The sequence below is a fragment of the Thermobia domestica genome, chromosome 4 (genome assembly GCF_964235325.1).
Source record: "Thermobia domestica chromosome 4, izTheDome1.hap1.1, whole genome shotgun sequence".
NCBI lineage: Eukaryota > Metazoa > Arthropoda > Insecta > Zygentoma > Lepismatidae > Thermobia > Thermobia domestica.
The window spans coordinates 243,488,680-243,501,774 of NC_137457.1; the positions used below are offsets into that span (position 1 = coordinate 243,488,680).

General features: G+C 32.4%; 1 protein-coding gene across 6 annotated transcripts in view; it reads right to left on the minus strand.

The window, feature by feature from the left end:
• Positions 1-13,095, minus strand: part of LOC145683952 (uncharacterized) — a 304,183-nt gene that overhangs the window by 24,641 nt on the left and 266,447 nt on the right. For all 6 annotated transcript variants that reach the window (XM_081755666.1, XM_081755665.1, XM_081755663.1 and 3 more), the window contains 2 exons: positions 12,357-12,507; positions 4,340-4,481 (listed from right to left, as the gene is read on the minus strand). In XM_081755666.1, the coding sequence (XP_081611792.1) occupies positions 4,340-4,481; positions 12,357-12,507 (293 nt within the window). The remainder of the gene's footprint in view (positions 1-4,339; positions 4,482-12,356; positions 12,508-13,095) is intronic.

The window sequence follows — 13,095 nt, forward strand, 5'->3', positions numbered from 1 at the left end:
GTACAATCTTTGAACTTTGATCAAGATGTTCAGTACAATGCAATTTAAAAGTAACCATTCAACTAATCACTAAGATCCAGTCAATTAAAAAGTGGTTCAATCCATGTCGTCACGCAATGATGGTTGCATTGCCATTTTTCATTTTTCCGTTTTTTCTATATTGAAACATACTTGTCTTAAAGAATTAGAAAACACATTTTTGTTGAAGTAAAAAATACCTGCTAGGTTAAATTTGAATGTGTCGTGCACTGTATATGTATATAGTATATACAGTGCCGGATTTAGGGAATGCAAAGGTGCACGTGCACCCCCCTTCGTTGTAAATATACATATATACACTTTCTAAAATGAGAAGCTAGCAGTGACAATAGCAACTGTAGCGATTTCCAATATTTCTATATTGGTTATAAAAGTTTGATTTTATGGGCCAAATTAAATTGATTTATATACAGTGAATTCCATTTCTGATACTATACTAAAATCGTTGAAAGAACCGTAATTGTTACCTATAAATTGTTATTGTTTGTCTACATTTAATTGTATATTGTAACTTAAATCTAAAAATTGAAGCTAAGTAAAACTGTCCCAAAAAATTAATTTATCTGTTTAACTGCTATGTTCTTTCATTCACCAACCAGTTTTTTTTTTTTAATTGTATGAACGAGAGAGAGTAGAGTGCTATAAGATTAACTATTTGCCTTTCCATTTTTTATTTTTTATTATTATTATTTTGGGAGGTTTTCAGGTACGCTGCTGCTGTAAATTTTCACTGTTTCAGAGTCACTCGCAATTACATTTTTTAGGGGGGGGGGGAGTTTTTCTCTAATTATTTTTCTCAAGCCATATAATGATTGCGATACCGAAAAGTGACGCTTCGATTAAACCAAGTCAATATTTCTTTCTTTGATGGAGTTCAGGTTGATTACCTATGAGACTTTTTTTTTTCTAATTGAGATGCTATTTCAATTCCGAACCAGCGGCTATATGAGATTATAAATTGGATCGGTCGAGATACTTATTAATGTTTCAGTGAAGTACTCAATGCTACACAACACATTCCGAAACATTCTGCCATCATGTTCGGTTTGGAGCGTAAAAAAAAGGGAAGTTTTGCAAAAGCAATAGTGTAAGTTGATTTTCTGAAGGTTGAAGGAAAATGATTCACCAAGCAAAATAATACAATATTTGTCAAGTAGGGAAGAAAACGGAAGGCAGGAGAAGAGAAGGACATTTTTGTCCTGCATTCCATTTACGATCCTCTTTAAAATACTTTTCCCCGTTCTATGCATCAGTGTTAGGGGCAAAGAATATTGTCACATGTCACTTTGAAGAGTTAGTATGGTTGGTTATTTTGGTAGTAATTGGTGCACCCCCTCAGACCATCCTGGATCCGGCCCTATATACAGTATATATATTGACATTTCAGTTGCTCTGCTATAATTCACAAACTGCTTGATATTGAAACCTGAAACAAAAACATACTCTATGCAGAAAGCACTACGTTTTATGTTATATACATATTTTTTTTTACCATCTTGTATACCTGTACTAGAATTATAAGACCAATTTTAATTCTGTATGTTCTATTTGATAAATAGCTCTCGAACCAATGAATGCACAAGAAAGACAAACTAATATTTGATAACTTGGTAATAACATATTTGTGATTTATAGAATCAAAAGCTTCTGAAATATATATATATTACATCGACTTACAGCTTATTTTTTTTTTTAAGTGCATAGTATGTGAAGTCTGAAAAGTGAATTAAAATAGTTACGATTGACCTACCTTATTGAATCTATATTGTTATTCATTCAAAATAGTTCTTATATATAAAAATGAATGTTTATTTCTCTGTATGTGTTTTTCCAGTATACAAATCTAGACTGTTGATTTCGCATACATCAATGTGATTTTATCGAAGAAACTATAGTTTGGAAGAAACAATAGACTATATAGAAAGTTTTGGTTTGTATCCTAATGGGAGAGGAGGGACTGCAAAGCGGAAAAGGTGATTTAAAATTTATGTGAATTATAGAATATCTCACGTATTTTTCATAATGGTCAGATGAAACTGGGTATGTAATTAAGGTTTATTTATAGACCAAACAAATAAACCCATTTCTAAAACAAACTGACATATACATATGACTTACAATCTGGAAAAAATACTATAGGGGCAAGATGCCCTAGAGGAAAGGAGGTGTAATGTAAAAATAACCGGAAAGGACTGATTTAATTTGTCTATTGAATTTATTGAATTTATAGTTTTCTGGTAAACTGAATAGTAACACTACCGACGCCGTTCAAGTCCAACTTCAGCCCCCATCGTCATAGGAGTTGTGGGCCGTGAAAAATAACATGTCCAAAATTACTTATATTTGTGTCGAATACATAGTTTACGGAGTTGCTGAGATGAATAGTGACGCTCCAGATGCTGCTGGAGTCCAACTTTAGCACCCATCATCATGAAGAATTAGAGGTGTCTAAAGTAGCATGTTCAAAATGACCGATATTATTGTCGAATTCATAGTTTTGAGGGTCGTTAAGCTGAGTGGTGAGCTCTCCATGGCATTTGAGCGATGGAGGTGGCAGCTTTTGGCAGGTTTACTCAAGAAAAAACTTGGCACCTGATCCGGAAACTAACAGGGGCAACGCCTAAGGCGTTGTTTTTCGTTATTTATTTCCTTCACTCATTTCTTCACTTCAAATATGATATATTGAATAAACCTTATCCTTCCCGTGCGAAAAACGGGTATTTGAGCTACTTAAAATATAAATGTTAAAGTATTATCAATTCGAATACTTTTTAAAATCCATTGATCAGCCTCAGCTGATTTATGTATTGGGTCAGCGTACACTCATTTCCGTATTGAAGGGAGTATATCAGTATGTACTGAAGTATTAAATGCATTTGCCAAAATAGTTACTAAGTCATTCCCACGTGCTTGTATTATATAATACGGAATATTGTCTGAAGCTGGGGTGGTGTTTGTAATAACTATTTTAATGATTTGAGTTCGATTACATTTAATTCGTTAATGATAAGAATTCTAAATAAAGCACTATTACTAAAGTATTCCTAAACAATACATATTGACTTAATTCTAATTTAAAACTTTCACAAAACACTTTCTTAAATGCTTAAACAATTTCAACTGCACCAATACCTAATGTGTCATTGTAGTTAATTTACCGTGATACTTTTTTACGGCAGAACTTTTAAAAAGTATCCAAAGAATATGAGCTCTTTTTGTAAATACTAAATCAATTTTAAATAATATTGATTTTTTTTTGCTTTAATATATTTCTTTTTAACAACTTTTTGTAGATTTGAGTATCTCGGATAACTTAGATTTGTTCTTTGGCATTGATAAATATTTGGTTGTCTTATTTACTTGTAATTTTAATTCTTGAATCATCCATGGATTTTCATAGTTTTGTTTATAATTAGTTAATTTCTTAGGTACATGTTTGTCTAATATAGGATACAATGAATTATATAAAAGCTCAATAGCTTCATTGACTATAGTACAGTAATAATTTATTACACTTGTTTCCTTGATGTCATAATATATGCCTAAGAAATCTTCTTGTTTGAAATTATAGGTGTTAAATTGAAATATTTTTGATATTTCACCAAACAGAAATGTGATATGATTAAATAACAATATAAAGTGCATATTTTTTTTCGAAATGTATAATAAATTATGATTTTAGTGAATATTCCACTTACTTTTTAATGCTTTACTATTTGTATTTTCTTTGGATACCCTTTCATAACATAGCACTCGAAGCACTCCTTCGTCTGTCCGCCTTGGTTGCGATTCTGATTGTGGGCACACACACACAAAAAGTTTCGACAAGGTAACTTTTAATAGGGGCCGCGATGGCTCAGTGGTAGACGTTCACCTCTGGTGCGTAGTGTCCTTGGTTTGATCCCAGCTCACGCCAAGTGAACTTTCTGGTGAACAAACACCATGTGCGTAGGTTTCCTTGAGGTTTGCCCATTTCCTCCCACTTTCTTCATTCCACCATTTCGTTCAATTCTCATAATCACCGTCTCCTTTAGCCTAGCCGGCATAACCATGGGACATAAAACTTAAAGATTTCATTTTCATTTTTTTGTAATTTTTAATAATAAGAAGAATAAAACTACAAAGAAACTTTCGTTTCTTTTGTAAACCAAAAGATAGAGAAATTTATAATCCAAACTTTCCCAGTTGTTACTAGTGATTTAATTAGTTGAGAGAAATAATAACAGGCAATTATGAAATATTAAATTACAATAAATAATAAAATATGAAAAGCTTATCAGACAAGCCATTGAATTATTACCTGTTCTGGTACTGACGATGTTTGTTCCAGAGATAAACTCTTACGGTATAAGCTTGTATTTCTCTTCTGTGGACCACCCCTCATTCCTGAAGCTTTCCAACGTAAGTCATCAGGAACATTTTCAGATTCCGTTGATGCGGCTCTGTAAAATGGAAAACAAGCGGAATATTAATATTACATTTAAAAATATTTTTTTTTAATCCAAAGAGAAAAAGAAAAAAAAAACTGAACAAGATACGGTGAAACCTATGTTCAACGTGATCCTTATTTTCGTCGAAGACATGTTTCCACTTAATAGTGTTTATTTTGATTTTGAACAATACTGCTCATCCTGTAATGTGTTTTTTTTCGATGACCACTCCAATCACGCCATCTGACGAGCGAACAGTGAAGAAGTCGTGTCATATAGAGCAATTCATTGCACAGTAGTATGTAAAAGCAGAACGGTCTACTATAGGTTTTGGAATTGAGGTTTGTGTTTTGATCATGGCAGTATCGAAGGACACACGCTATATGAATGCTATCATGCTATATGAATTTCGTCAGCGACATTCAGTCAGAGCAGTGGCACGAAACATCAATGCCGTATATGGTGAAGGTGCTGTGGATGTGTGGACTAAGGTTTCGGTCTGGTAACACCAACCACACAAATAAGGCACGAGAAAGGAGACCTGTGCAGTTTGACAACGACCCTGCGAGCAGAGATGAAAAGAAATTCAATGCAAATTGTTGAATAACTGGTAAGCAAACTCCATGTCACCATTCGACCATTCATCGTTATCTACAGAACCTTAGGTACGTGTTGAAAGTCAGCAAACGGGTAACTCAACACCTCAACAGAAGTATCAGCGACTGAATATCTGCAGTTCCCTGCATATCTGTCACAGGCGTGAAACAATTTCTGGACAGAATGGTGATAAGAGATAAAAGTGGTTGCTCTATTATAACATTACATGCAAAAGTCTGTGGATATCTAAAGGGGGAGGGGGCAGAAATTGTGCCAAAGTAGGACCTCTACTTCTGTAAAGTAATGTTGAGCGTATGGTGGGATATTCATGGGATAATCCATTTCGAGATTTTGCAACGTAACTAGACAACTAATTTTCAGCAGTTTGAACACATACACACTGCATTGTCGGAGAATTGGCTTGCTATGGTTCATCGCAAGGGTGTGCTTATCCACAGTGATAACGTGGGCTTATATACGGCAAAAAGGACCTTTGCTAAAATCGAAGGATGTGACTGGGAGAAAATGCGTTTTCATCTGCTCTTGCAGCAACAGACTACTGTCTTTCTCGTAGCTAGCAAAACCATCTTTTCAGGAAAACAATGCAAGATGATAATCAGGTGCGACAAACAGTGGCTCAGTTCTTTGCCTCCTAAACCGGTGACTTCTTTCAGTGTGAGATTCAACATGTCGTTGATAAGTGGCAGTGTTGTGGAGTCCGATGGAGGCTATTTTCCTAGCTAACGGTAGTGTTCCAGGTAAGTTAACGTTATTTTCCTCACGGTACAAAAAAATGTCATTACTTATGGGATGACCCGATATATATTGTTTTTTTAAAGAGTAAAATCATGAACAACAAAGACGAAAACATTCACCTTGAACACACACACACACACACACAAATTTTTCATTCATTGGAGATGGCCCTCTCAAAATTTTCTCGGGCCCTTCATTGGCCTCCCTGAAAAAATTCTAACTACACTACAAATCTCAAGAAATAATGATGCTATATTTTCTTAAGTACTAATACAATTTTATATTGTGCATCTACTTCTATCCTATATTGAAAGTTATTATCTCCGTAAATGTTTCATTAAAAAAGAAAGAAAAAGTAAAATTTAACAAAGAAACTAAAATACTATTGTTATTCAGAGTAAAGAAGGTTTCTCGTTGCATGACTTTCGCTTCCCCATAATATATTTTTATATGGAACACATTCGAAAGCTATTTTTTTCTAATTTTTCTTCTTAGATCGTCTCTACTGGTTTGAGACTTCTTCCCTGTCCTGATCCAGGTTTTCATTTCGTTGTAGTTTTTTCTTTGATACATCTTCCATTATTTGGTTCCAGTATTTCAATCGCACCCTTCTTCTTTGTACTTCTGCCATTTCTTTCATTATTCAATTACGTGATTCATGAATGTCTCATAATGGTAAAAGTAAACACAAGTTACAAACAAATAATTAAAACTAATTTAAATCTATGATAGATTTAAAGTAAGTGAAATATAAAATGAAGTAAGGTAAAAGAAAGGAGAAAAAGGAATATTTACTCTGTGTAGTGTTAGGCCAAATTATACATATCATTGTTACTAGACATAATAGCTGGCTATTGAATAAGTCAGCTTTTAAACTATTTTTAAAAACATAAAATGACTGCTGGTCTTTAATTGTTTTAGACAATGCGTTCCATGCCCCTTGTACTGATGCACATGTCTCTACTTGTTTTAGTCTGTGTCTGATATGTCATTTTTTTTTTTTTTACCATTATGAGTCACATAACGATAAATATCTCATCGATATATGAATACCAAGATTTTATGAATAAAACAGCAATAATGCAAGTACCTTCATCTTAATATTGTCAGAATATTATTGGTGTTCAGCATAGGTGAAATGTGTTCTTTTCTTTTTAAATTAAAAGCAAACTGAATGCATGAGTTATGATTTTTTAAATATAATTTTAGTCTCAAAAAAAATTATAACCACTTCTTTTCTCCGTGTTTTCATCATTACAAGTTCTAAATTAAGAAGCGCAAAAACGTTACAACAATAATAAGTGTTTGTTTTTTCTACTTACTACAATGCATACAACTATAAACAAATGCACACACCCATACACATTTATCAACAGTTTAGTATTACCACAATGACAAGCTTTAAAACTTTCTACTCTTATCCAGAATCATTTTACATTTGCTCGATCTACGAATACCTATCCTGCTACCTCTGTTCTACAAATGTATTATTAAAATTTTAAGTTGAAAAAAACTGAAAAGTATATTAGTCGCAAGAAACAACCAGATATTCAAGTCAGTGATTGGATTAGTATAATCCAAATATCGACAATAATTAAGTAATATGTTCAAAATAAAACAAAAGTAATCATGTAAATATTATGTTCAAAACTTACTAATATCAAATCAAATGACTTTTCTTATTAAATCAGCATGTTGTAAATTTATATGTCATTATGTGCTGTATGGGAGATGTTACTATGCAATTAGATTTCAACAAATGAAATATAAATCGTAAAAAATAGTGAAAGAAAATACAACAAAAACAAGCTATCACAACAATGTCTGAATAGAAACAGTAAATCAAACAACAGTTTATAAATACACTAATATTTGCTAGTTAATAGAAGAACCGTATTTTGGAAACAGCTCTCCAAACTCTTTTCTAATTAAGATTTTTTCCCTCAAAGTAAAACAATAATAAATTAAGGAACAAATTGTAAATAGTATAAAATTTGATATAGGCCTACTCGTACTTGCACACAATTTTCAAGACTATGCTTCTCAGCCCGGAAACAAAATTAATAGAGCTTCAAAATACAGCAAAACGTTTGCATTCGGAAAACTTGAACTGCCACTTCTCTTCTGTAATTCTACATTGTAACATCTAGTAAGGATTGTTTGTGAACAAAGTCGTACTTTCTTAGTCTCTTCACAGTCCTCTCAGCAAGTCTATCATCAAGTCTACATGTTAAACCCTTACCATTATGGCATGGTGGGCATTATTATTATTTTTTAATATGACTATACAGTTGCTAGGGAAAGTGCGTGATTGGCTCATACATGTTCTTTCGTCAGTATCGTTGGAACTACCAAATTCAGCTGGTACAGAAAGAACATAATTTTTATTAAAACTAACGTTAGGAGTAATGTCGGATAATCATAGGATTTTGAAATAGCAGTGGGTTTGCACCAAGGATCAACTTAAACTGTATTGTTTCAATCAAGTTATTTGGAAATAAATACGGTTGATACTGAACATAAACGTGCTTCGATGTTTATTTGTAAGAGAAGGGGCGTAACTATGTTTAGATTTGAGCATTAACATTTGTGTAACCACAAGTTAGTTGGTAGGCAAATTAAAAACAAGAAAAGAAAAAGAAAAAGAAAAAGAAAAAGAAAAAGAAAAAAAGAAAAAGATAACTGTAAACAATTTCAACTTTTAATCCAGAATGATATTAACCTATAGTGTACAGCGAGTCGAAGGCTTCGCGGAAACACTAGTAGTAGAAATTGTGAGAGATAACGAATAATTGTTCTTGATATGGATTCAGCGTCATATGAACAGGTTTTATCTCTCACATTATCCTCTTTTTGTAGCTGGTAGCTGTAGATCTATAATTTCTGATTTCAATATTGAATTTGCACAGTTTGGAAATCTTCCGTAGAGTGACAAATGTGAAACGCATCTCATTTGTTATTTTTTTAAAAAATACTATATAATTTGTTTTACTGTTTCAGCTATGATAATTGGAAAGAGCATTTACAAGTTGCCAACTTTCACGTCGGAAGACTTAGATGAAAAGGAAATAAGAAAATATTTGTTACACAATATGCTTTTCAAGAGCTTATTATACAAAGTATGTATTTTTATTTCGATGGAGAAAAAATTCGCTCATATATTTTAAGCTATAAATAATTTCCTGTCTTTTTGAATCAGCAATACACTAGCTATACTTTTATTTTATGTATTCTAAATTTTTATACATTTCTTTACATGCCAGAAATATATTTTATTATTTCTTTTGTAAAAAAATTTAACGCTGCAATTTTTTCAGTTTCTTGTACTTATAAGAAAATGCTATATGTTGCGCTTGTCATACACATTGTCTCTTTCACCTTGGCTATAATGTGTGTTTAACATGGTTTGTACACTGCATTCTATTACAAAAAGTATTGTTAACGAAAAGAATTATTCTTTTATCTTACGTACTCCCTTAAAAAAAGTATAAATTAAAATCAGTGTAACTGAGGAAAAAGGCCTCGAGTTTAAACTTATTTTGTATGTAATTCCTTAATGTGTTTATCCAATAGATTTTACAGGAATCTTTGACTTAAAAGTAAGTTGCATTCTTAATTCAAAAGAAAATTGACATCGACCCATTTATTTTTCGCAATTAAAAAGAATCTTTAGATTGTACAATCGAAAAAATAATTAATTATTTTTAATGTTTGATTCCACATATCGTCTAGTGAAATGTTCGGTCATAGGCAATGCGGCTATAGCTAAGTAAAATTAATGAAAGAGTAGATTTCAGTGTATTCCTAATACGGGAAGTAAATGAGTTCTACTGGAAGGTCAGTCTAAGTAATTCGTGTATCCGATAGAGCTAATTGAGCCGCATAAATATTGTAAAAGAAGAACCCAACTTGATTTGATTTTAAGAAAATTAGTCTCAAACTTTTCCCCCAAATCTCTAAAACTAGATATTGTAGAGAAATTTCCAACACTGCATAATGAAGCATTTTTAGCTGTTGCGAACTACAGGAAATTTTATTGGTATCCATCTGACGGTGAATGCATAAATTACCTTAAAATTTATGTAGACTATGTTTGGAAATAAACTGTTGATTTATTATTAATACATGCTCATATAAGGGTTAAAAAGGTGAACAGGATGTAAATGAATCTGATATTTCGGAGTTCAATAACAAATAGGTGGCCCATATTTCAAGTAATCTGCTTCGAAGATTACTAGATGGTGCTACATGACCAGATTGCACGTGATATAGATTTTATTGAACTACTTTTACTTCTCACGATACCCTCAGAATCAGGTAAGGATACATGGCTATATTTCTTCTAATCACCTATTATATTCGGATTTCATTTAGCTATGAAAATTATATGCAATATAATAAATGATTCATTCAACGTTCAGATTGGAAAACGGTTTTCATTACTGCAAAAATTATGCTGAATAAGATAATTTGAGAATTTGTTAAAAAAATAAACTGTTAGTATCCAACAATACGTAAATTTTAAGTTTAATTATTTCACTAACTATCAGACGGATAGCAATGAAATTTCCTGATCTGCAATAGCTAGAAGTGCTTTGTTATGCAGTGTTGGAAACTTCTCTTCATAGTCTAGTTTCGAGATTTGGAAAAAAATGTTTATGATCGATTTTCTCAAAGAAACCAATCGAGATGAGTTTTGCTTTTACAATATGTTATACAGCTCAATTAGCTCTACCGAATACACAAATTTGTTCGATTCACTTTTGTGGTGAACTCATCTAGTTACCGTATATGTTTGTTCAGTCATCTTTTAATGCACAGTTATATCGATTAAGCTCAATTTTGTAGATATAAAGAAACATACGCTTCTCTTGGAAGGTAGGCGATATCTAAGATCTAATAAGATGTAAGACGTAATAAGATATAAGATATAAAATATTATATAGTATGTTTGATGAAAGCAATAGTACAATGTTGAAACTGAAACAAGTTATTAAAAATGTAGGTGTTGTTTTCGGACAGATTTTATTTCTTTAAGTGATACTTAGCTATAGAGCTAGAATGTGAAGTTTCAAATAGTATGGCGAGATTCTTCGTGGCTAAGCGGTTAGCGTACGCGCCTTTGGCGTGGGAGACCTGGGTTCGATTCCTGGCGGGAGCTCATGTGGTTCGGATTCCACGTTAATCAGTAGGTTCCGTCTCATATAGCCTCGCTGCTGAAAGGGACGCAAAACTCCAAATCAACTCAATCATTCAAATAGTATGGCGCTTGTAGCACTTCATAGTCTGTCATCTTCGCTTTATTAGTGATTTTCATGTATCACCTGCTCAATGGGCATATCTCAATTACGAGCACAGGGAATAGAAGATGAAAAAGAAAGAATATGAAGAAACCAGTCCATTCTTTCTCTCTTTTTTACACCCTCTTGCAACGATGCAAACTAGATTACGAGATACGGACTTAACCTATGAGATGTATCTCCCCACATGCAACGCTAACAAGAATAACCATTAACAAGTTTTGAAAAGTGTTGAATTTAAAATATTAACTGTGTACTTACCACCAAACTTAATGAAAGCATTTTTAGTTCTCAATTAGTAATGCTTTGGATTTTTATTTAAATTGTGTCAAAAGTTATTTCATGGCAATCCACTTCACATTTCAAGGTGGATGATGTCACAAGAACATTCTACGCACCTCTTGCTTTTAGACGGAAATCAAAACTAGCGACCATATTGAAAATCTGCTAGTAATAGCTTGATAAAATTAAAAAAAAAAAAAAAGATATAATTTGTGAAGTAACACTAATATCATTCCAAAGTAATGTGTTTCTGTACATAGTATATAGCAGATTCTTAAGAGGGACTGTGCAAAGTGGCAACTTTTTTTGGAACATGAAATCTGATGACATTAAAATTGGTGTACCTCCAGCGTGTGTTTACGTACGTTTTGTTCGCTATCCGCCATTTCAATCAGGGCATCGTTATTATTGAACACAGCTATATATATAAATATTACAAATAGTGTTTTAAACATTATTTTGATTTCTGTCATATATATTTGTACTTGAGTATATTTTGAAGTGACATTTTTTCCTTTTTTGATAAGTGTACTAAATGTTTTACTATTGCAGTAGCGTTTATGACAAGACAATCCTTTAAGGAATTCAAATACTCTCAGAGTATTAAAATCTCATATTTATGTAATAGAGGGTGAACAAGAATTATTAATTACTCATTAATAATAGATGATCTTCCTCTCGTTCGCTCACTGGAGTTTCAACGTCTCGATTTAGAGACTGAACAAGGTAAGTTTAGCTGGTGGTTCGTGCAGTCGGGCTCCCTCACTCACTCACCTGTTTTAGCTTGCGATTCCTCATAAAGTAAACATTGCTGACCCTGCAGTGAACTACTTACCTGTGTCTCAAAACAGAAGTACCTACAAATGCAATATTTCTTTAGTATTTTTTTAAAGGTAGTACGCTTACAAACTGTTAACTCTTAGTAAACACTTAAATAATTTATTCCATTTACCTTCTGAAAGTTTGTGATTTCTTAGCCCTTTCTTTATCTCGTTCTTCCTCCGTAAGCTTTTGGAATCTTCTGAGCTCTTCAGTTGCTTCGGTCATTCTTCGTAGAGTGTTCTGTATCTGTGCCTGCCTCTCTTCTGGACTCAGTGAAGGCTCTGGAAGAACAAGTTTATATGAGATATATAAATAAAGGCAAACAGTGTACTTATATTCTAAATACCTAAGTTCAGATAAATTTCTGTTTGCATTATTTTCCAGCAAAAAGTTACCTAATTTTCTTTCTTATGATGTCATTTTTATAAATAGTAAAACACACTGAACTACAGTTATCTTTCCAAAGAGATGGCTTAAATATTTTATTATAAGAATTAGTTAGGGACAACATATTAGGCAGATGAGTTCTGAAAACTTCGTTTGATAGTTTTCTGTCACTTTTGTAAATTACGTGACTTTCTGAAACTATGTAAATTATGAAAAGACTTCCCAAATGTGACCAATCATTAATAAATTATTGTGAAAAAAAATAATAAGGGAATATTTTATTTTTGTTGTTGGTGATTGGTGATTTTGGTGACTAAAATATCTTAGAGGTTTACAAACAGAAATTTTATTCCAAGGAACTTTTGACCAAGATCCTATAAGGATTTAAACTGCTGCCCTGATTGTAATTATTCGCAAATATCCTCATTTATGTATTCTTTATAACTATGTTCAGTTATTGTAACAAGTTATACATTCTTAAA